The sequence below is a fragment of the Eumetopias jubatus genome, unplaced genomic scaffold, assembly GCF_037043125.1.
Source record: "Eumetopias jubatus isolate StellerSeaLion01/CBP00866 unplaced genomic scaffold, mEumJub1_p1.0 scaffold_3, whole genome shotgun sequence".
Classification (NCBI taxonomy): Eukaryota; Metazoa; Chordata; class Mammalia; order Carnivora; family Otariidae; genus Eumetopias; species Eumetopias jubatus.
Window position 1 is genome coordinate 5,549,514 of NW_028274809.1, and position 24,097 is coordinate 5,573,610.

The following is a 24,097-nucleotide window of genomic DNA, read 5'->3' on the forward strand; positions in this document are numbered from 1 at the left end:
ATCATTACTGTCAAGCGCTACGAATCGCAGGCAATGAGTCTTGGGATAGGAAGTCATACTTCACAAGCTCCCCTGGTCTCTCTCTCTCTCTTTTTTTTTTGTATTTTACTGCATGCAGAGGCAGCAAGGCGACGAGGTGGCAGATAATGATCACATCACTGTGTGGCAACTAGAAAGGCACTTTTAAAGAAAAAGCAGAGAGAAATCAGCTTAAGAGAAACTAAAACATTTTCCCTTTTGCTTTTTCCCCCTTAAAAAAATTAAATAGAATTAAACTGTATGCAGTTGTCGCTCTTCATGAACTCGGATATAATGTCATTGAATTTAACCATTTGAGAGATTTTCATATTGCAGCCGAGCCCATTACCCCACAGACAAATGGCCAATTTTCTCCATGTCCCGAGTACAAAAGAAGCCCTTGATAAGTTGTGTGTGTGTGAGAGGCAATGCCTGCCGTGGGGCTCACAGGGCTTCCCTCTTTCATCAGTGATGACACCCTGGGCTTGGGGCCTGGCGCCTACCGCATGGCTCCGACGGAAAGGGATACACTTGAAAGCATGAGGGCATTAGCAAAGATTACTAAGCAAACAGTTTACCTCAGACCGCACCTGCTCCGGAGCCTCACTAACACGTCGCAACAACATGGGAGCGCGCCACGATCAGACCCTGCAAGCACGTGAGGCACACATTTGATTAATCCTTGAACTCGGCGGTGGAGGGGGGTGGTTGAAGCAAATGGGGGGGGGGCTTCGTCCACGGCTTCCCTCTACCCTCCATCTTCAAACTACGTCTCTCCCCTCATCCCCCCTAAAAAGGGTATCATCCTCAGAACGAACGTAAAAACATGGATTCGTTGCATCCGTGATAGGGAGTTAAACATCCCTAAGTTTTAAAAAGTTGCAAAAGTGATGTCCCCTTGTCACAGACAGGAGCCAGCCTGCAGTTGTCGAGCCAGCCTCCATGTTCCAATCCTGCATGTTCCAACTGCCTGCAGAGGGGCTGAAGCAGTGACTCCCAAATTTCCCTGGAATGTACCAGAGTGTGCGCGCATACCCGGGAGAGAGATTGCCAAGAAGCTGTGCCAGCACAGGGGTCCTGAGGAAAGATGCTGAGGTCAAAAGTGGCAAAGGGATTGTTGCTTCCAAATTCCATTTTTTAAAGATTTATTTTTTATTTTAGAAAGCATATACGCACGAGTGGGGGGAGCGGTGGGGGGGAGACCCCCCACTGAGCAGGGAGCCCGAAGCTGGGCTGGATCCCAGGACCCCGAGATCTTGACCTGGGCTGAAACTAAAAGTCAGAGGCTTAACCAATTGAGCCACCAGGTGCCTCGCTGCTTCTGGGTTCTTCAAGGCCATGGTGGGGCATGGCAGGTGTGGCCCTGCCCAGCGCTCTTCCTCATGCCCAAGCCCCTGAAGTCCTTGCCAGGTGGCCAGCATGAGTCCTCGAGGCCGGAGGCGACCCCGAATTCACATCACCTGCAGTACTTCCCTGACCCTTGCCCTTCGCCTGTGAAAACGGAGACAACCGGGCCACCTGCCGACACCACCAGGGTGTCTGGAAGCTGCGATGAGTCACACGTTTAAGAGCGGGCACTGAATCAGTCCGGGCTTCCTTCCCTCACACTTGATGACGTAACCTAACAAGGGATCCAGGGCCCTGGGGGAGGGAGGTGTGGGCTGCGTGGTCGAGTCTGTGGAGTATCTTCCTCCAAAGGCACAAGAGGGCATATCCCAGCCCACGGACAGGAACAGGAAGTCACAAGGTTGTGTGGCCTGAATGTTTATGTCCTTCCAAAATTCATCTGTTGAAGCCTGCGGTGGAGATGGAGACGGTGGGAGGTGACCAGGGTTGGTGCGGAGAGGGCGGGGCCCTCAGGACGCACTTAGTGGCCTCACAAGAAGAGGAAGAGCGAGTGCGCACATGGAGGAAGGGCCGTGAGCACACAGTGGGAGGGTGGCCTCTGCAAGCTGGGAATCAGGTGCTCGCCGAGAACCAGACGGGCCTCGCCTTGCTCTTGGACTCGCAGCCCCTGGAACTGGGAGAAACGAATTTCCACCGTCTAAGCTGCCCATCTGTGGGTCCGTCACGGCCCCGGCTGAAGGATACAAACGGTATATGTGAATTTTATTTGTCCTTCCCATTAACCAAGTTGTTTCCACACAGACCTAGTTCTGCATTCAGTCACTGGCTTTATTCCGTTTTGCTTTACATCCTTAGGAATGAAGCCCTCCCGACGTGTGACTCTCATTACTGCCAGCACTGCAAGGGAAGACGCAGCTAGAACTTCCCAGGGGCCAGTCCATCCTGGGGTCCCCCGGACAGAAGTGTCTGAGGCCCCCATGAGGCCGATGCTGGTTCAGACACATCATCACATCTTCCTTCTGAGCATTACAGTTTCAGTTTCCCTCCGGTACTTTTGCGACAAAATACATGTAGCAAAGTAGAAGTATAAAAAGTGCCCACGCAACTGGAATGGCCAGGAAGGCCCTGCTGGAACCGTGCTGGCCCTGCCCCTCCTGGCTCGGAGGCCCTGGTCAAGCACAATGCAGCACAGTGGGGGTCTCCATGTCGTCGCAGAGATAAGCGATAACCAAAGGTCCTGACAGCTCTGACGTTCTGAGAACATCAAGAAAAGGACTCTGAGGGGTAACCTGCAGGTGACTCAGTGTCCCAGACTAGGCAGCATTCCATTCCCAGGGCGCCCAGAAGGAAACGTGCTGTCTCGCGGTCTGTCCGTGGACCCTGGAGACTGTGGGCAGCTCATGCCGACCGAGCCCCACTGCAGAACGGCACCCCTAAGTCGAGGGAAAAGAAGAGCCATTGAGGTCTGTCACATCCCTGTCCTCTGGGACAGGCACCTTGAAAGGAGTCTGCATTTTTCACAGCTGAGCCCATCCCTGCTCGTGGACGGCAGGAGACCCCGGGACCCCCATTTATCACCATTCCCTTTCTGTACTCCCCCTCCTTTTCTGGAGCAGCAGAGATCTCCTCCTCTACAAACGGCTCGCCTCCTCTGCAGAGCCTCCCGCGGGGACTCCAAGGTGCCGGGAGTGCCTTGGGGTCCCTGCACAGGCTGCTCGGTGGACGCGGCCTGTTTACGGATGTGCACGCTCCACCTGACGGCGGGCATCCTGAAGGCAGGGGTTGCCTCCGTCACTGTGACAGCCAGCAGGTGACCAATGCACTTCCAGGGAACTCAATCTAACTCTTTAGTTTGTGTGTACTTGAAAAAAAATAATATCAAAACCCCTTCTGTTGTTGTCGGCTCATCATGATAGGGATCCTCTGTTCTGGGTCTTCCTGCTGTGGTCGACTCAGCTTTGTTTATGTCCGACCCGCCGACTTCCACAAAGGAGCTGCGGGCGCCTCCAGCTCATGTGTGTCGGGAGGACGGGACCCTGCAGGATGGCTTTGGAGTCCACGGCGCGCCATCTATCCTGTCAACGTCTAGAGTAAACCCAGAGCTACTCAAATCCAGCAAGTCCGTTCTCGGGGGAGCTGGGGTTACAATCTGAGAGCTTGCTTTGGAAAAATGACCTGGTATGTGGGGAGTAGCAGGTCCCTCCGAAAACGTGCTGTCTCCTCTGACTTTCAGCTCAAGGGTGAAGAAACCCAGCCACCCTGGCTCCCTTCTCTGAGTCGCTGTACTCGAGGAATATCTTCGAGGAAGAAGTTCAAATTCCTGGTTTTTCACATTCATGCTGATTAACTACTCGACTCAGCGATTCAGATGCACTAACTAGTTTAATAATGAGGGAGTTCAATTATGAAGTCCTTACTGTTCTAAAACATGGCTGGTGATTATGGAGTTTTTGTGGAGTCGATTACGGAGGCTTCTCGTTCCCTCTCTTTTGACTCCAGGCAGCTGCCAAAATTAAAACAAGGAGCAGATGCGAGGTGTGCTGCTGGAACGTTCTTGAAAATTAAAAGGAGGGACTCCAAGGTGATGTGTGCTAGTGATGCTTGCACAGGTTTCATACCCCCTCCCTCTCCAGCCACCTCCAAATAATACGAAATCAAATGAGCAAACCGCACAGACAGGAAACCAACCGTGAAGGCAGTTTCTTGGCCCTGACCCCAGGCTGGCTGCGTGCGCCATCACGGGCAACACGGAGTACCTGGCGTGTCGGCTGTGGCCAAGGAGGAACGGTAAGAACATCACGGTGATGCGACACTTCCGTAACAAACTGCCCTCCCTACCACCGAACCATGTGCAAAATCCCTAGATGACCCAGCGATGCCCCAAACGGCACGAGAGTCAACACAACTCAATGGTCACCGATGAACGGAGCTTCAGTGCTCCCGGGTCTTGCCTTCTTATAACCCTAAGCGCTCAGGAACAAGACCGGACAATGCGTGTGCATGGTATTTCCTCTCCAGACTGCCTTCCAAAACCCCGCCGCACGAGTAAAACGCTGTTTTCCGGAGGTAAAAGGTTAACTAACTGATCAGGTACAGCAACAGCTGTTTCCTTAGTAGCAGCTAAGTGAAGGTGAGGACGAAACTCCGTCTTGTGCCAAATTAAGCACCACTGCTGGTGTTTTAAGTTGTAAACGGAGAACATATGATGAAAACGCGATGCCTTCTGCAGCGTTTTATTAAATAACCGTATGTACTCAGTCTGCAGAAGATAAAATGAAGCTCTGTGGCATGTTCCCTTTCCCTTTCGTGACTCAACGCTCTTCCGTCCTGTTCACAACTACCCCCGCGCGCCTCATTTAAACATGGGCTGAAAAGGTAGGTGGTCTCTTGTGTATGTCTTAGTTCCAAGTTAAGGCTCTAAAGGCCTTTGCGGGGAGAGAGAGGAGCTGAGTCTTACTTCTCACTTCTCCCACGGAGCCAAACACACAATGCTTCCTATGTGCTGGATGCTTGATACTTGATAAGAGGATAAAATGCTTCGCCATGTCAGGTTCTTTGGTGCAGGAAGGAAGGAAAACTCCATCCGGGCTGACCTTTGCAACTTGGACTTAATGAAATTTGTAAACAAATTTCAGGCTCAGGCCTTGCCTCTGATTACCTACTGAGTGCAGCTGGGATGGGCAATTCTTTTTTCTTTTTCTTCTTTTTTTTTTTAATCCTAACGGAGAGAGGCCGTTTGTGACTTTTCCTCCACAAGATAATATTTCAGTATCCATCCAGGATCAACCATACAACGGTTCTATAAAGACCCAGAATGAACAACCAAGGGATCAGGATGAGAAGGATAAAATAAATTCCCTTCTGAGACCTTTGGAACAAAGCACGGTGAACCCAAGGGGGGGGAGGGTAACACAAGAGGATTTCTGTATATCCTCTTATATAATAAGACTGGGTAAATCCAGACTGGCTCTGCATTTTTAAAGAAAGATCTTTGCTACACAACTTCTAGATGTTATGATCCATATAAAAGTCAGTATCTTTACATGGAATCTGAGAAATATCAAGGAAGCTACTCTGTCTGCCCCACTCCTAGATTCAAAAGCCGCTCCACATACCTCAAAGACTTGCTTTTTGCCTGGTGGAAAGAGTTTGAGGCAGAGAATCAAGAGAAAGTTCTGTCACCTACCAGCAACCTGACCCTGGACAAGAAAGCCACTTAACCTCTCTCTACTTCCACCTTTTCACTGGGGGAACAGGGAAATTAACACTTGATGCAAACTTGCATGAATGTTATAAAACTAACGAGAACCACCAGATTTGGGACCACAGAGAATGCAGGACTCTTTGTTTCACTTCTGCAACAGTAAGCTCACTACTGGACCCTGGATAAGAAGATGCCCAGAGAGCATCGCGATTCAGAGACAATGCCAAAACACAGCAAGTCATTAAAGATCTGCATCCTTTCTACTGCCCAGGGGTTTCTGGGCACATGCCCTTCAACTTGGTTCTGGTGACAAATCCAGGGCCCTGGGTGCTAGCACCCTTCCAGAGTTGAACTCCCCTCCAGCCAGTGCTGTGGCCACCACAGGGGACAAGGTGCCCTGCTTCTTACAAAGTTTGCCTTCTAATATCTGAACCAAAACCCATCTCCTTGAGGCGTCCATCCACCAGTCCCAAAGAAGCCCACCTGGGCCACCGAGGAGGTGAGTTCACGTGCCCCCAGGCTCCTGTCCTTCCCTCCAGCTCTTCTAGATACTTCAAAGATTCCCTCCACATCATGGGCTTCAGGCCCCACATCCGTGCGTCTTGCCCACATCCGAATTCACCTTCATTGGTCTGTCATCATCGTAGAGTACAGAGCCCAGGTCTGAACATACAATGTAATTAATTCTGAGCAAATCAAACCCAATTTAAAATCAAGTCACCAATATTTTAATATCCAATGTTTTGAAGGGTCTATTAAATAAGAGTACAAGTAGAAATGGGATATGTGGATTTTTCTTTATTTTTTAAGCCTAACGACCACCTGCACCTTTTTTATGGTACAGCCAGAGGATGTTGGCTTCTACGAGGCTCGTTCTTCTCAAAGTTAAACTCACTGAAAAAGTGTCCTATTCCTGCCCAAAGTTAGCCTCAGATATCAGCCCTGGGAGCAACGAGGCATCCATCACCTTTCTGGGGCACTCTGCTTTCGATGACATATGAGGTCCCTCTCACAAAGTCAGAGTTCACTGCCCCAGCTTGTACCCCACACTTCCTCCACAGCATAAGGAGGGGGCTGAGTTATTTTTAATTTCTGACTTTTTTTTTTCTAAAGGTCCTTTCATTTATTTTAGAGAAAGGGAGAGAGAATGTATGTGAGCAGAGGGAGGGGTGGAGGGAGAGAGAGAATCCTGAAGCAGACTTCCCACTGGGCGTGGAGCCAACTCGGGGCTCAATCCCAGGACTGAGATCATGACCTGAGCTAAAATCAAGAGTGGGCTGCTTAACTGACTGAGCCATCCAGGCACCCCTAATTTTTGACTCTTTAAATGATACTAATCGTTTTAGATGAGCTCAGTGACTGGCTTGAATATCCAAACAACTTCTCTAGTGCTCACACATATACATACATACCTAATCAAGTTAGGACGTTAGAACTCAAAATATCTATAAAGATAAGGAATTCTTTTATATTTATAAAGATCACAGTTTCTGCTTCTATAATTTACTAGATTCACTCCGTTCATTTTAAGTTATACATATAAGCAAATGACTGTTCAACTTAAGTTATAGCATCTTCTGCCGTCGGGTGTAGAGTTTAATCATCGTTTTTCAGAGTAAGAGAGCTAGGACAACGACCGTGAGTGCTGGTACCACGAGAAACTGGCTGGACAGGATGGCCTTATTTCCATCAGGGGCACCAAGAGCCCCCATGTGGACAGAGCATTTCTGGCTTCTGAGGCAGCACAGACACTGAGGATATTATCCTGTTAGCTCGTACTTTCTGGACAAGCATCCTGCCAAGGTAAGAAATAGCTGGCACCAGAATCTTTGCACTTGGCTGAGCGTCTAGGGCTCCTGTGTGGTGGGCTCGGCTGGGGAATGGTACAGAGGGGCACTCAGGAAGCTCTGACCACCCCCTCAGCTGGGCTCAGGCCAGGCCCCCAGGAGACAAGGGTGGATAGCACGCAGCCCTGCCCTCTTGAGAGGCTTCTGGTCTACCGCACTTACTGAGGGTCAGTGCACAGACTTCCCCAGGGATTTCTCAGAGGCACTGTCAAAGGCATGAGCACCACCTTGCTTCTGTTGCTTCATCTCTTATCTTCTGTCTGTCTCTGCCTTAGAGGCGGACCCGTGTGGCTGGTGCCCTTTGGCTTCTGCTTGGGTTTAGTTGGCAGGCAGGAGATCAGAGGCAGGGAGGGGAACGAAGTTCGGGCAGTCCCCCGGGTCCCTCACCCTCTGGGTCACCATAGGCTAGATAGGTCCCTCTGCTGAAGGCCATAGCTCCTGACTGGAGGCCTTGCCCAAACAGCTCTCTCTCTGGGTCCTGATAACTGGCCCCTCTGCTACCCATTACACTCCTAGGGTTCTGCACCATCCCCTGGCTTTTCCCACACCTCTGTAGACAGTCCCATGGTAAACTTCCCTCGATGACCCAGCTTGAGGGTGTCCTGTTTTCCCCCAGGACCCTGACTGAAGTAGCTAACTTTCAATGATACTTTATTTTTCTTATACTCTGTAGAGGTTTGAATCTAGTCATTTGTCCCAATGGCTTATGTCAAAAACCATATAACTCAACTACTTTTCAAGCATCTTCTAGAGAACTTTTTATATCTACAATTCCAATTTTTCACCATGAGGTCAGTCTAACACAGAATAAGGTGGAAGCAACCAGTCATAGTGCCTTGCAGGAAAGTGAAACAGAAATATTTTCTTAAAATTAAAGTGTCCTCTAAAAATAAAACATATACAACTAGCTTTAATTTCAAGAACAGATGTTTAAATTTAGATGGTTTACGCCATTTACTTAAAGGAGCTAACAGCTGTTGAGACTATTACAAAATATTGTGTATCACTAAATCTAAAATGACCTCAACTGTAGGTTGCCTTATGGCTTCAGAGATGTTAAAATATGAAAAAAAAAAGTACTTTAGAAATAATGAACTATAGTGCGCCTCACAAAAATGACTCACTTACCGTTTTGTATGTAACCTTTCCTAGGGAAAAATGAATCATTTTCTTTTTATAGAGAATCTGTTGCCTTATTTCCGACTGGAAAGATGTCACGGCCGTTGGTATTACAGACACAATAATCAGTTAACTAGGAAGTGAGGGGCAGCTTCCCTTCTGATCATTGGTGTTGAATTTCTGAACACACGTCAACCATTACTCATCATCCATGCTTGAGATACTGTGGCGATTTCTAATTTGGGTGTTTCTATGGTGCCTGGGAGTCTGTCTTTCTGTCTGTCACCACCGTGGCAGTAAAACCTTTTAATGAAAGGGTCCAAGGCTGTTTTTGTGTTGAGGATCTGTCTCAGCCTTATTATATGCTATTGCTCAGAGCACAGGATACGATCCCAGTAACTCAGGAAATGGGGCTGGGAGCTTCTCAGGTGTCCAACAAGCTCACGGACACCTCTCAAACCTCCTTCAAGTCACCACTGGCTGACGGGGACACTGGTTTGAAGACGCGGTTCAATTAAATATGCAACCACTGATTTACCTGAAGGCTATATCTTACTTACACAGTTTTCACTCTGTCAAGAGGTGGGTAGGATATAATTAGAAAGTGTAAAATATGTGTAATGTACTTATAGGTGGACCTGATAATCAGTTTCCACCAAGTGGTGTTTCTGAAAAAAGTTGTCAGAAACATGACATACCCAGTAAGATGTTTATCCGTGACACGGACAGGAGGCCTTTCCCTACAGCAAATCTTACTCTCCCCTGGGGTACGTGCGGCGCATGTCACCCACCCTGGTGAGGTGCCAGGCTTCTTCCTGGTTTCTTCCCCCACCTCCTGTTCAGGTAGGGCGTGGCTGCTGGTGCATGGCTATGGCTGGGTGCTCTTTGCTAAAGCGGAGCTTGAAAAGAGTCTCAGCAACGCTTGGCATCTGTAGCTGGTTCCTTTCTACTGGGAAGGTCAGAAATGTCTGGGTGGGTGCTCTGATCCATAACTGTTATTTTCCACCACTGCTGATATAATAGAATCATCCTCATTTATCATAACGGGAGAAAATCGGTTTTTATTGGCTAAACTTGTTAGCAGGGAGCCTATGGGAGGCAGTAAGGTAAGAGATATAAAGAAGAAGCTCTCTTAGCCTCTTCCCTGCTCGGCCACCATGACAGCCCCCACAAGCCACCAGACACTCTGAACCTCTGAGTTCTCAGATGCGGGAAACATGCCGCCACTCAACTCACAAATCATGTAAACAACAAACTCTCCGCACACACCATCAACTCTGTTCCTTCCTTGCTAATGTATGTATTGTGGGCTTAGAGGCTCATGGCTGGATACTAGGAGGGAAGAAGCCACTCTCTCCAACATTGCAAATTGTAGTTCTGAACAGTCAAGTAGAGGATTCAGGAAAAGCATGGCAGAAACAGAGAAAAAGGGTATAAGTTATAAAAGTATTTCTGGCACGTGTGTGGAACGCATGTTGAAAACAGACTCTTTTACTATTGATGGTGTCACAGATAACAATTCATGTTAAACAACGATGCTGCGAAATTTTTATTTTCCTTTGACATATTTTCTTCAGCTTGTTTATTACAACTGCATTAATTTCGCCTCTCATAATGTGTGTGTGTGTGTGTGCGTGCGCACATCTCCACTTTGCATCTGTGAAATAAAAAAATGTAAATCCATCTGAAGGAGCGACTTCAGAAAGATCACACCTGGCCATCACTGAGAATAAAAACTAAGGGCTCAACAAGTCAAAGGAGAACCAAGACAAACTGCGACAAACCATGACAACTGGAATATTAATAGAGCCCACAAAACAATAAGAGCAGATAGACACTCACAGAAGGAACATTTATCATAACGTGTTGCTGAAAGCCAGGATTGGGGTAGCTGTCTTGTAAGAATTAAGACCAGCCGATATCAGAAAAGAATCCTCGAGGAGGAGAGGCAACCGTCTTTATTAGAATAAAACAATATGGCGCCCCTCCCAGTTGGAGTGGACACTGTTGACCCACGGTGTGGAGGGAGGGCAAGACCCAGAACCTGACCAGGCGGGTGACAGGAAAACTGGATTTACCTTCTACCAGACGACGACTCCCAGAAGGGAAGAGAGCTGATCTGGTGGAATGATCTTGAGAATCAGTCAGTGATGAGGCAGCTTCCAAGGCCCCTCTAGTGTTGCCTTGTACACAGAAAGCACATGCAGTGACCTGCACTGTGGTGCATGTGTGGTCCTGAGGGTATGGGACTTCTCCAGCTTGAAACGCAGGACTCAGACTCGCACCCTGAACTCCCCAGGGAAACCTTACCTTCAGCGGTGCCGGAGAGCCCGTCGGCTTTGAAGTTGCTGGTACTTTTCTTCCTTCGGTGCTTCTTTCTGTTGGCGTGAGGGGAGGGGGGCGGGTCGAGCTTGGGGCTGGTGGTGCTGGAGATACTTGGGCTGGAGCACACGGAATCGCCCAGCCCCGTGTCTGCCATGGGACCGGAAAAGGCAAAAGAACGCAAAAGTTAACACTTACAAAATCGACTTTGCAGAAATACGAAAGCAATGTTCCTCCAGTATCCTACCAGGCCCCACAAGTACTATATTAAGCTGAGATCACTGGATTGGAGGCCCCAGAGCATCCAGTATTAAAAGTTCTCAGGCCGTTTCCTCTAATGTACCACCTGCCATTAAAAAACAAAAAGACTTTATTTTTGGATCATCTGTAGGCTGTGCAGCATTTAAAATTCGCATGATCGGTGTTCTGGAAAAGCAAAGTGAAGAGTCCATGCTTTTTACTAGTTTTTCTCTTCCCATAGTTACCCTGATACATTAGGAGCGAAATCAAGAGGTCTCGAGAACGCATCTGAAGGCGTCCGGTGGTGGCTCTGTCTCTGCGCGTGCGCACAGGAGAGAGGGAGTCCTGGTTTGCTTACTTGCACCCTCAACGTCACATACGACCGCGGCACCGGTTTATTACTAGCGAGAAATGGCACGCTGTGTCTCTGTCCATTGCAGACCTGCCAATTATTGATTCACTGAAGCTATTTATAGAATTTTAAGACCATTGCACACACGTGTGAATTCACTATAAGTGAAACTTAATTTAGTACGTCCATCTTTCTCTTTATCCAAGAGAACACCAGAGTCATGCTTAAAAGAGCAGGGAACAAACATGGACTTCAACCAGAGAGAGTCCTCCCAAAAAGTGAAGGAGAGGCACCCTGCAACCGCCGGCAGGGCCTGAAGAAATCTTTATTTCACGAGTCAGCCTCTCTGTAAACTCAAATGACACCAAGTGCTTTGCGATGCACTCCATTCGTTCAACAAGTATTTTCTGAACGCCTACTGTGGGCCGTTTTTCTAGGTGCTTGGGTTCCATCACTGAGACAAACAGATGAAGATTCCCTCCGAGTGGCCCCAGTCCAGATGCAGTAGAAGGTAGTAAAGTGTCAGGAAAACGAGTAGGTTGGCGTGGGGGCCCGACCACCCCAAAGTGCCCGCAGGATAACCCAGCAGCACCGGATGGCACCAGACCCTGGAGACTGCTCAGCGGGGTCTAATCTTCTTCTAAAAGTAGTAATTCTCGTACATATTTTATTTTATTTTTTTAATCTCTTTTTTTAAAGATTTTATTTATTTATTTGACAGAGACAGAGACAGCGAGAGAGGGAACACAAGCAGGGGGAGTGGGAGAGGGAGAAGCAGGCTTCCCGCCGAGCAGGGAGCCCGATGCAGGGACTCGATCCCAGGACCCTGGGATCATGACCCGAGCCGAAGGCAGATGCCTAACGACTGAGCCACCCAGGCGCCCTTGTACGTATTTTAAAAATGCTAGATCCCACTGGATAGCAGATGCAAACTGTAAGTGTCCCAGAAAAAAAAGAGGCTAATCTAATGAACAGGTGCGCATCATTTCCGAGGGCTCAGAGGCTGTCTGGTGTTGCTAAGGGACCTTGGGATCCGAGAGCATTAGCTGGTTCCGAAGCAACCCTTTTACAGCATTACTCAACACTCACACTTCAGAAGGGATTTTTTTTTTGTTCGTTTCAGATATTTTCTGCCCAGGTTGTAAGCCTTCATTCACTCTCTGACCCATCTTCTCTGACTGTCTAGGACCTACCCCGTGTCAGGCACGGTTGACGGACGACGGGACCATCACAATGTCACAATGACCGCCCCCCTGTCCCCACCCCCGAGGAGCCGAAGCCTCACCATGGAGGAGGGTGAGGGGAACGGGCAAGGACGACCGGCCTCTGAGACAGCAGGCTGGCCTTTTGCTCTTTCAGTCTGTCCCTTGGGCATCCACTCAATTCAACGCACCATTTTCATTCCCAACTGTGCGTCCCAATCCTTAGGTCACTCCAATGCTGTAATGCTCTCTCCTGAAAGAACATTCCTCATCTCTGCACTGGGATGTCTGTCAGTCATCTGTATCTAACCGGCATGCCTGTTCCCCAGGGCAGCTGCAGATGCCCATTTTCCCCGTACGATGCTGAGCACAGAGTGGCGACACCATTATGACGTAAGCATCCCCAGGTCCCTCCCATCATCCAGGACTTCCTTTTGAAGGCACACACCAACGTCCTTTGCAAGATGTTAAGAATATACACTTGAGTTATGTATAGTCAGGTCATAGCTGCCACCCATGTGGGGTGGCTTTATGTCTGCACTCTATTCCCTTCCAGGACTCTTTCCGTCTGTCTGTCCTGTAACAGCACATGGCCTTGAATGCGATGACTAAGGTGTCCTGGTGCCAAACATGGCAGGGCACGCCCCCCGACGTTGTAGATCCTTCCCCATTGCCTTGGCTATTCATTCTGATCACACAACTTGGTAGATCCACCCAAGATACCAGAAAAGACATTAAACCGGGAGGAGTCAAACAGAGCCGCCAACCTGCAGACGCAGCGGCGCGCAGCTGAAAGCGCTGGTGAGCGACCACGCAACAAGACATCGTCCGCGCATCCCGCTCCAGATCCTCGGCCTTGCCTAGGGAGAAACTACCACACACTCTTGTCAAATGCTTTGCTGAAGGGCTACACGGCCGCCCCACTGACACACATTTTTGACAATTTTTAAATAAAGGGAAATCCACTTCATGTTTTCTCTCCTTAATGAGCTATCCTGTTTAGTTAATTCACTGTTTCCTTTTCTATATTCACCCAAAGCACTTCTCTAACATCCTAATTTAGAATCTGACTTGGGAACGACCTTAAACTCCCTGGAATACTAGTCATAATTCACCTTCCTGGGGAACAAAATGACATGTGTCTGTGTCCAGGGATCTCCCTCCATTCCAGATGCAAAAAACTGTTCCTAAAGTCATTAACAGGGACTCGAGCAATTTCATTCCCAAGTTTTCTGGATATCTTGGAATATTTGTAATTCAGGGAGAAATCTCTGATTCACTTGAAGCAAATGGCTGAGCGGCATCCTTGAGGTAGCAGTGACACCTGCCTTCCCCCGAGGGCCCATCAGCAGCCTCTCCAGCCTTCCTTTCCGTGGGCACCCTTCCACACCAGTGCACCCATCCACCTGTGGCTCTGGAGTCCCACTAAGCCACTGGCTCTCAACTGGAAACCCCTGCCCAGGGACACCTGGTAATGTCCACAGATATTTCTGGTTATCAGACTGAGACAGGTGGAGGTGTACTGGCATCAAGTAGGTAGAAGCCAGAGATGCTGAGAAATATCCCACAACACACAGGACAGCTCCCACCACAGAAAACCGACTGGTCTAAAATGGCAACAGGGAGAGACCTGCAGGATCTGAATTGCTCCACTCCTCGTCACCCGCTCAGTCTCCTCCTGGTCTGTTTGTGCAAATGCCCTCACGAGAGCGAACCTCTCAGAACACTCCCTTCACCTGCTATGACCTGGCTTTCCCCAGAGGGGACACACAGCTCCCAGGTGACGGCACTGGTGTCCCACCCCCAGGGAGCACACAGGTGGGGGCAGGTGTCCTTCCTGCCTCCTCTGCTGCTTGCAGACCACTCCCCCCCCAGCCCCAGCCCCTTGAAACGATGCCCCCCCGTAAGGCCACTCACACCCACTGACCCCTGGCGACTGCCCCTTCTTTGCTCACTGACTGTTTCAGCAGCAGCTCACCCCGTCCTCACTCAGGAGTGATGATGTCCAGTTCCTCCTACATGCTCACTTCAGCGTCCTGGCCTCTCGCGCCTCCACCTCACTAAGCTCCTTCCTTCTCTCTACCCTTCATGGTCCTGACCCAGGCCCGCTGCAGGGAACCAGCTCCTCTGAGTCTTAGTTTTGTCTCCCGGCTCACTTACACCAGGACCCACACTCTGAGAGTTAATCTAGTGGCGCTCTTCTCCCTCTGCCTCTCCTGATCATTTGTCCAACTTGACTAACTTCCACCTGTACTCAGGTCCTGCTGGAGGAACAGAGCCTCATGCCCACCGGGACTGGACCTCTGGCCTGCCCTTCCATTCACTACGTTCCCAGAGTAAAGCCGCTCCCCACTCTCCAAGAGGCTGTATCACACCTCCTCCGTTCTCCTCAAATGCCACACACCTCACTCCCTCCCCGACAAAGACATCATCTTTTATTTTGCTGAAGATAAAAAAACCCCAAAAAGCAGCAATCAGAAGAGCGCATCCTCCTTCCTGTCCCTGGTTTCCATGGACCCGGGGCCTCCTCGTCCTGGGAGCTGGATTCCGCCCCATTTTGCCCCCAGAGCGACTTTGCCCCCTGCCTTTCATACCCTCTCCAGCCTGCATCAAATGTGCTGTATTATTATACTGTCTCCCGTTTCTAACAAAACCCTCCGTGACCCCATGCCCTTGCCCAGCCACTACCTGATTTCTGATCCTCTTTAAAGCACAGCCCTCTGAGTCTCTCCCCTCTTCGCTGCTTGTGTCTGGTCACAGCTGACCCTGCTCCAGTCAAGCTCGCCTCACCAGCCGCTGCCATGCCCTTGCGGTGGCCGCCAGCGCTGCCACCAGCCCCATCAGTGGAAAAGCCTCGGTGGGACTGTGCGGGTCTTGGCAGCACCCCACACAGCTGACAGCCTCCTCCTTTGTGGGGAAGCCAGAGTGAGCTCGATGCTCGTCAGATCACAGGGAAACTAGGAAGGTGTGGGTCTAAGAAGCCAAAGGAGAGGCCCCCAAAGAGGCTTTCCCGACTTTGGCCGCTGCCCATGGCTGCCTGGCATCCAGTCCCACTGCCTCGCGTGGCAGGTGACGCTCCCCATGTGTTTATGTCCCTGTTGACGAACGCCTTCCTGGCGAGATGTGAGCCTTACGGAGGCAGGGACTTGCTTCAGCCTCTTCATCAGGACACAGCCTGGAACACATTTGGAATGAAAATGGGAGCTGCGCGCCTATTTGTGGCATTAAGTTTTATAAAAAGAGCTGAGCTCCCTCCGAGAGGTGCTCCCGCAGGTGGATGGCACTGCTTTCTGCTGCGTAACAGAGAAGCCCTTGGTGAGTTCATCGTAAAACCACGAGCACGTGAGTTTCCAGCTGTCTGGGACCTGTTTTAAGGTGAACATCTAACTCTGAATGAGTCTGAAGCCTTAACTACGTCACACACACTGCATGAGCGCGGAGTACTCCACGAGCCAGCTCTGGCTAGGCACCTGGGCTTCATCACAGAGAAAAGGGCAAAATCCCTGCCCCACGGAGCCAATTTCTAGGAGTGAAGGAATGCCTATCTAATTTCTTGCTCGATGCCTTCAGGAAAGACTTTTTCTGGAGCCATGTTACCTGAACAGAGAAGGAAGGGGGGGGGGTCATGTGTACAGTGAGCACATCACCTGCACGCGTGTGACTCTATGGTCACGCAACCACCCCCGCACGCAGAAGGAACTAAGGTAAGGCGCCGTCTATATGCCCACCCTCCTGCGTCGAGCAGGCCGGCCGGCCAGCCCCATGGCCCCCCTTGAGAAACAGAAATGTGACTTGGGACCACTGGTTGGGCCACAAGGACTCAGAGAATGCGAGTGTGAGAGTGACAGGGAGACAAAGTACCACTGAGTCAGGAGAAGGCCCTGGGGTGGGGGTGAGGAGGTAGAAACAGAACACAGGAGCCCTAACTGGCCACTGGAGGGAGGGATGGAGACGAGCTTTTAAGATGACACAGGGTTGTCATAATGAAAACAGAAAAAGCAGGAGCAGCATTTGTAAGCCCTGTAAATTCTACTGCAGATATGGAGGAGGATGAATAAGTAACCGATGGGCACAAAGCACTTTGGAATCCACGAGTCACTTCCCGCCCACTGCCCGATGCGCCGCGCGTAGGGCCCAGGTCCCGCAGACAGAACCATCCTTGCTGGAGTTTAGAGGTGACGAGCTGGGGCGGTGACTTTCCAGGTCGCCTCCGGGTGAAGGTGGAGCCCCATTTCTCGTGTCTTCTCTCGGCTCGCGCCCATGTCCCCACACCCCCTGGCCCCGGCCCTAGGAATTTACTTCCACAGGTAGCAGCACCGTGGCCACCTACAGGCTGGGTGTCTAGGGTGGGGGGACTGTCGAGGGTGGGGGCGCCAGGACGGCGACACAAAGTACCTGGAAAAACCAGATGCCCCGGGCTGGGGTCAATGGGAGCAGGGAGAGCTCAGAAGTGCATGGCCGGGTGAGGAGGCCGTGTGTGCGGGGACCAGGCGGCCTGGCTGTGGGAAGGGCCCGCTGCAGCACAGGGGCCCCCACCGCTTGAGGGAGCCACACCAAGGCACAGAGAAGGTCATGGGGACAGAGGGCAAGGAGGGGCAAGACCTTTGGTTGGGGGTGGGTGGTAGGGGGTGGGTGGTAGGGGGTGGGTCAGGGGGGCCCTGGCAGGAGACAGGACTTGGGCAGGCTGGACTGCTCTGGAGGCCGGGGGTGGGTCATGTGGAAAAAGCTACGTTTCGAGTTAGCTGGGACCTGAGCTGCCGTATGAACGCCCCTGGCTTCTAGATCTTGAGAACTCCCTTTTAAGAGGAGTTGTTTAAATTCCTCTGGTTTAAAATATGAGCAATCAAAATGTACTAGGCTTCCATGCTGTGCTTTTCCATTTCCGACGACTCCTCTTGCCTGACAAGGTATCCCTCAAAGTGTAGAGGCCCGGAAAGCCCGGCCTCAGATGCTGTAAATGAGCTCTAGCTGCAGCCCACGGAATGCAATCCGCTCCTCCTGGCTGAATACAAATAATGCATTTTATTTTGTATCAATTATGGGGCACTGGGACAGCTGACGACCGTCGACAGGGCTAAGTACGGGAGGGTGGACGTGAAGAGAAGAGAGGCACGCCAAATTAAAAAAGCAAGCGCCTCATTACTCCACATCGAAACCGGCTTTGATGGAGGGACTCGGAGGTCCCCGGACACGCGGCGCCGAGCCGGGATGGACCGGTCTGCTGCCATCCCGTGCGCTCAATGTCAGCCATTAGTTCTTCCCAATCGGGCATCAATGTTCAACGCACACCCCAAAAAATATATAATATGAGCAATAATGATAACAATCTGCAGTCTCTCCAGGCTTCGGTACGTGAAGTATGAGTCAAAGACGCGCCTCACTTTTCACTCGGAGAGCTGACAAGCATGACCAGAGGGGAATAAAATAACATTCCGTTCGCATAAATATCAAGCAGCCTGCTTGAGACGGATGGCCAGGAATGTATTCTTAGCTATCATTCCGGCAGACAGGCCCAAGGACACTCATAACTTATTTTACAATCATTTAGTTTCAGCTCAAGTGGAAAACGTGACAACTTATCTCTGCTGACAAGACGCCATATCGAACCTTACAATTAACTCTGCTCCGATTATCTGCCCAGCCGATCATTAGCTGGCCCACTTCTGATGAACTGTTGCAGGGAGCTTGCCTCGGTGAAGCTGTCACTGCCAGGTGTGTAGATAGGTTTTTGATATCCCAGCTGATATTCAAATCCGCGGGGCTCTGTGCATGTGACTCTCAAGGCCCTGCTGCTCCCAAGGGTCTGGAAATGTGTCTGCCGGGGAAGGCGTCCTTCGGCCCCGCGCTCGGAAGGGGCGGTGCACCCCCACTCCCCACCGTATGCCAACAGCAGCTGCTGTTCTTCCTGCAGCGGCTGGGCTGGCCGTCCCAGCGCATATCCCCGGCCCCCGGCCCAGACTCTGGAGGGAGCACCTCCAACCACTCTTGCTCCTGGGCTGGGTTTGGAGAGAGCAGACGTCAAGAAGTTGCTGCGGGGAGCCACCCACATGACCCGAGGAGCTGCTAATGGTCCCCAGGGCTGGCTGGCTGTTAATGTCCGATGTGTCAAAGACAGATATGAAAATCTTCAAATGTATGTTCATGGGAAGTACGCAGCTATATAAAAACAAAGGAAGCAGGAAAAAGGAGGACAGGTATGTGCAGCGAACCCGCCCTCCCCTTCTCCTGCTTTCACATACTCCCTAACATACTCATCCGGCAGTAGGAGGTGGCATCTATTCCTAAAAATCCTTTTGTTTGGGGGGGGGATTAAAAAAATACAAAATGATCAAAGACAGGGCTATTTGTTGGCGCTGGGCTGGGGGCAGGGGCATCAGTCGAGGGCTAAGACCTTCTAAAAACCCAAGATGAGGTCACGTAGGAGCTAGTGAATTAGAACACATTTCCTTCGAGACAAGGCCAAGCATATAAAGCTCATTTGGATCTTTCAGGAGGGCTCTGTTCTTTCTGAAGCTCAGAGAGATGTGCGGGCTGGTAAATAAAGAACAGGCCACCTCTGCCATCCAAGGAAATCACAACATCCCGGCCTCTGTTAAAAGGTGAGTGTGAAGTGAAGTTCAAAACCTCGCCCCTTCTCAACAGTCCTTTTGACGGGAGCTTTCAACAGGAGGAGGTTTACTTAAATCCCCATCTCTGAAGATGTTTCAGAGCCTGCTATATTGTCCGGTTCCCTTTGCCGCTCGCGGTGCGCACACAGAGGTACACGGTGTCAGAAGAAGGGGCAGCGGGGGCACGACGGGGGTTCGGGGAAGATGACATGTGTTGGGGGAAGGAAGAGACACCGCAGCGTTCGACTGAGTCACAAAGTGGGGAGGAAAGGAAGACAGGAGGAGGGGCCAGAACGGAGGGAACACGTGGGGGAGAACCATGTCCTACCTGGGCCGCGTTCAGTCGCACCAAGATGCCTCTGCAAATAAGACTCAAGTACTGGGATTGATCTTCATTTACATGAAGCCCTGACTTACTGAAACGTGTCTGTGATAGCCTTAAAAACAGAGGCACAAATGCTGATCACGAATCAGGGTGCAGGATTTTTTTTTTTTTTGAGGTGATGGAAACGTTCTAAAAAGGACTGTGGTGATGGCTGCACATCTCCATGAATCCGCTAAAACTCCTGAATTGTATACTTTGAGTGAGTGAGACATACTGCTATGTGAGTTTTATCTCAATGAAGCTGTTAAAAAAGAAAAAGAAAAAAGGGGGGATGGTCATTGTGTTAAATGCTACAAAGCAATCAAATAAGGAAGACCAAGTCAAAGTCACAGTCTAACAAGATGCAGGGGCGGTATGGGAGTGAGGGTCAGAAAGGGGCCTGGGTACAGTCACGAAGTTCAGCTGAAGGTGCCGAGTGTGGGCTGGGGGACCCATGGGGCTGACGGTCTGGGCCTCGAGCCACCTGCCAGGACCTGGCTCCACGCTTCGGGCGAGTGGCAGAGCCCGCAACGTTCCACCCTCCTCCGAGGGAGCGGTCCCCGCCTCCCCCTCCTCCTGCAGAGCGCAGCATATGGCTGCAGCCACAATGGCCTTGCTCCTCTCAAGCCTCTCTAGTTTTCTTTCAGGCCGGATGGCCAGCTTGCATTGACTACCATGATCTGATCTCAGGGGATGAAAGGCAGGACGTGTTGTGGTTGAGTGAGGCCGAGAGCCTGAGGAAGTCAGTGTGGGAACATGCTGGGAAGGTACATATTAGGGAATGCAAGTCAGGATTTTACACCTGAGGGTCAAAAATCAAATTGTTCTCTAGTTGATTTTTAGCTGAATTAATCCAGCATACTCCGAAAAATGCAAAGGCACTCAGAGCAGGGCCGTTAGGTAGAAATGAAATCACTTCAAGAGATGTCTGTTTCTTTCCAGCCTTCTCTCTTTTTACATAATCAGCCACAACCATTTCTCAGGTTTGGTGCTTACGACTAGTAGCTGACAAAGAGATCCTGGTTCACGCGGGAGGCTCCACTGGCGGAGCAGGCTGGGGAAGGACTGAGCACGTCTAGAAGAAAACTCAATTACAGAAGTTAATTAAATGTACGCTCCCTCTTTGATAATGTAAATTTCCCATCTTTAGGAATTTAGCTGTTTCTATTAAAAGTCACATGGAGTCAAATTACCAACTGCTGCACAAGAAAGCATCAGGTCTGAGGCAGGACAATCTAGCTTTTTAGGTAGGCGGGGCCATGGAAGGCTCTGTCCAGGGTCCTGAACACATTCACTCAGGGTATTCTGTTCCAGGCACGGAAATACACCAAAATAAGGCTGCTTTTTCATGACACATCCCTGTTCTTAACCTGCTGACATCATGTGGTTTGGAGAAGTAGAGTGCTGGTGTCCTCAGCTTTAAGAAAACCTGGTACACAGACACCCGGACTGAAAAAAGAGGTAATTTGGTTGTGACATATCCCACTGCTCCAGGGTCAATTACAGGTTTCAAACAAACAAACAAACAAAAAACCTCAGACAGAACAGAATATGTCTCTCACTTTGCTTAATTATTTCTCTCCTGCTTAGGATGGATTTCAAAATTTTGACCAAAACCAACACTTCTGCATATATTTTTAATATCTGGAATTACGGCATTAGGGCAGTTTTTGAGGTGTGGGTACAAGAAAATAAGTATTTGTGGGGTTCTGGAATTCATGCTGCTCAGCCCCTTCTGGAAACTCTGTGCCTGTCTCGCCAGCAGGGTGCGAGGCCATCCAAGCCACCAAGTCCCTGAAGCCTGCATGCTGGCTACTGGCCAATTTGTACTTCAGCTCCTCCCCTGCCCACCTCCATGAAGCAGCCCATTGTGCTCGGAATGGCCTTCGGCACGTGGCATAAGATGGAAGTGTATCGAGGGCAGGGAGAGAACCACGATGTGTGCCATGAAGAGGAACCAGCACAGCTGTAGAATCAGAAAGGCAGTTCAAAATCCTAGCCTGGCCACTTGGCTGTATGACTTGGGGGAATTCATGTCTGTCAGTCTCAATTTCTTCACAGCTAAACTGGGCAAAACAGCCATCCTGAACATCTCCCTTGGCCTGTCATGCCCCAACATGCTCCTTCTCCATCTTGGTCAACAGCAACTGAGCCCCCCTGCTTGCTCAGGCCAGAGGCCCTGGGCCGTCCTGACTCCCCCCTTCCTCTCACACACTACTCCCATCTGCGAGGACACAGAGGTGCCAGACAAACGGACAGAGAGGCAGAATGGCTCACCAGCATCTAGCTCTCCCAGAGTTGGAACAACGCAAGTACACAAAACACAGCTCCTGTCCTAACTGGCTTCCATTCTAGTGCAAAAATATTAACAACAGACACACACAGAACATTCGCAGCATCTGAGGAAGGATGGTGTGTGCTGTGGACAGACATGAAACACAGACGGCGGAGTGTGGATCCTGAACACCATGCACACACGGCCACAAAGGGTAGTCAGGGTTTCTATAACAATAATCATCCAGTAAGTCGAAACTGAGGACTCTCAACACAGAAAACCACACATAACTGATACCAAAACATTAGAAACATCAGGGGAAAGTCTCATAACTATTAGAAAGGGTCCTGGGAGATGTACTTTGAGATATGCCGCGACCACAGCTAGACAGACCACAGTGCGGCTGACAGGCTGCTCGAGGGATCCTCAGCGGTGGAAGCGCGAGCACCATATGACCTTCACTGTGACATCTGGGCCCCTCTGCTCCCTCTCAACACAGGGCTCCTATCACCGTCTTCCTTCCCAGTGCTGTGATTTCGTCTGGGGGTGTTTCTCTTACGTGGCAGTGTCCCTCCAGTAGGCACCCACCAGCAAAAATAGGTGCTCAGTAAAAAGGTCTTTCTCCCAGGACTTAACTGGCAGCACAAAGAACATAAATGTGAGTAAAATTTTTTTTTGAATGCCAGAGGAAACAAACATCCAGTGTATCTAGAACTGTACATTTAAGACCCAGAGACTTTTAAATATTATTTAAACGCCAGCTGAAAATCTGTATTAAATTTCCTCACAGTTTTGAAGACTTTGTAGAATAAATTATTACCACATGAAGATGATAAATTATATCTTTTTAAAAAGATCTTAATTTCCCCCAGGCATCCCATGTAACATTTTGTTATGTTTCAAGTCGATGGTGGTTATTTTCGTTTTGAATGAAATCAAGTGCTAATTTGAAAAGTCAGAGAAATAATGTCTTGTCATTAAAAATACTTGAAAAACTCCTTGTTCCATGTGATTTCACGACTCTCTCCCAAGCCGTGGGACAGGCAGCTTGATTATGAAAAGGGACCCTTGAGCTTCCCAAGCCCTTATTGCTGGTGGGTGGCACACCCCCGTCAGGGGAGCAAGAGCACCGTGGTGTCAGGTGCTTCAAACGGAAGGCCCGGCCACTTCAAAGAGAGGCCCCACCAGCCTCCGAAACTCCATTCCCTTCCGCCACACCTGGGCCCAACAATAGCCCCAGTCAGTGGGCTAGAGGTTACTAAGTGGGACTCCCTTGCTCCCTGAGCGACTCGGCCCATGAGGAAACTCTGAACAGTTGGGTTCCATGGGTAATCCATCCACAGGAAGCCTGGAGCTGACGGAGGGCAACCTGCAACCACTCAGAACCCCAGGTGATGAAGCTCAGCACTCAGAGGAGCATGACCTTGACTATATGTGCATGTGTGTGTGCAGACACCAGATATTTACTGCTTCAACAAATAACTACCCAGCGCCTGCTTCGCGGGGTGTACTGTTCTAGGCCCTGGGGAAAGAGCAGTGAAGAAAACAGAAAGATATGATGGGTTTAAGACACAGAAACGGCTAATAGTGCAACATCTGAACAGACTAATCCAACTGTAAATCCACACGGCTATAGACTGATTTGTGCGGATGCTGAAGCTACCAAAATACGTGAGCCTAAATTTGCATCATGAGCTGCCTTGGGTACCTGTTCTGTATCTGAATAACCTTTTAACAAAACAAACATCTTTGGGAAAAATATAGAAACATGCCCCCCAATATTTAAATGTGAAGATTTGTCCCATGAATTTTTTTTTTTTGAAAAGCGTGAAATGACTCCTTTAACGGCCACTGAAAAGACAGTATTTCTCTTTCCTGCTGTTTCAGAATTTTGCTAACCTGCTGCTAATGACTAATGACTGCGCTACATATTTTATGTAGATTCCAAGGCTGGGGTTGACCTCTAACTCTTCTGCCTGCAAACTAGATATTATCAACCCACTCATGTCTCTAACTAGTGGCAGGTGAGCGGCGGCAGCACCCTCATTTGAATAAGGAAGTTGAGACAGTAAGGTCATCTGTTCAGTGAGCACTGGAATCAATCTGGTGTGACATTAATGAGAAGATGAGGTTAATGACTTCTTACTTTTGACACACTATTAAAACACTGTATTTAAAATATTTACCAGGTCACAAATA

General features: G+C 49.8%; 1 protein-coding gene across 5 annotated transcripts in view; it reads right to left on the minus strand.

Moving 5' to 3' along the window:
* The window catches only part of AGAP1 (ArfGAP with GTPase domain, ankyrin repeat and PH domain 1), a 520,576-nt gene that overhangs the window by 110,660 nt on the left and 385,819 nt on the right, over positions 1-24,097 (minus strand). For all 5 annotated transcript variants that reach the window (XM_028105330.2, XM_028105329.2, XM_088021480.1 and 2 more), the window contains one exon: positions 10,846-11,007. In XM_028105330.2, coding sequence (XP_027961131.1) covers positions 10,846-11,007 — 162 coding nt within the window. The remainder of the gene's footprint in view (positions 1-10,845; positions 11,008-24,097) is intronic.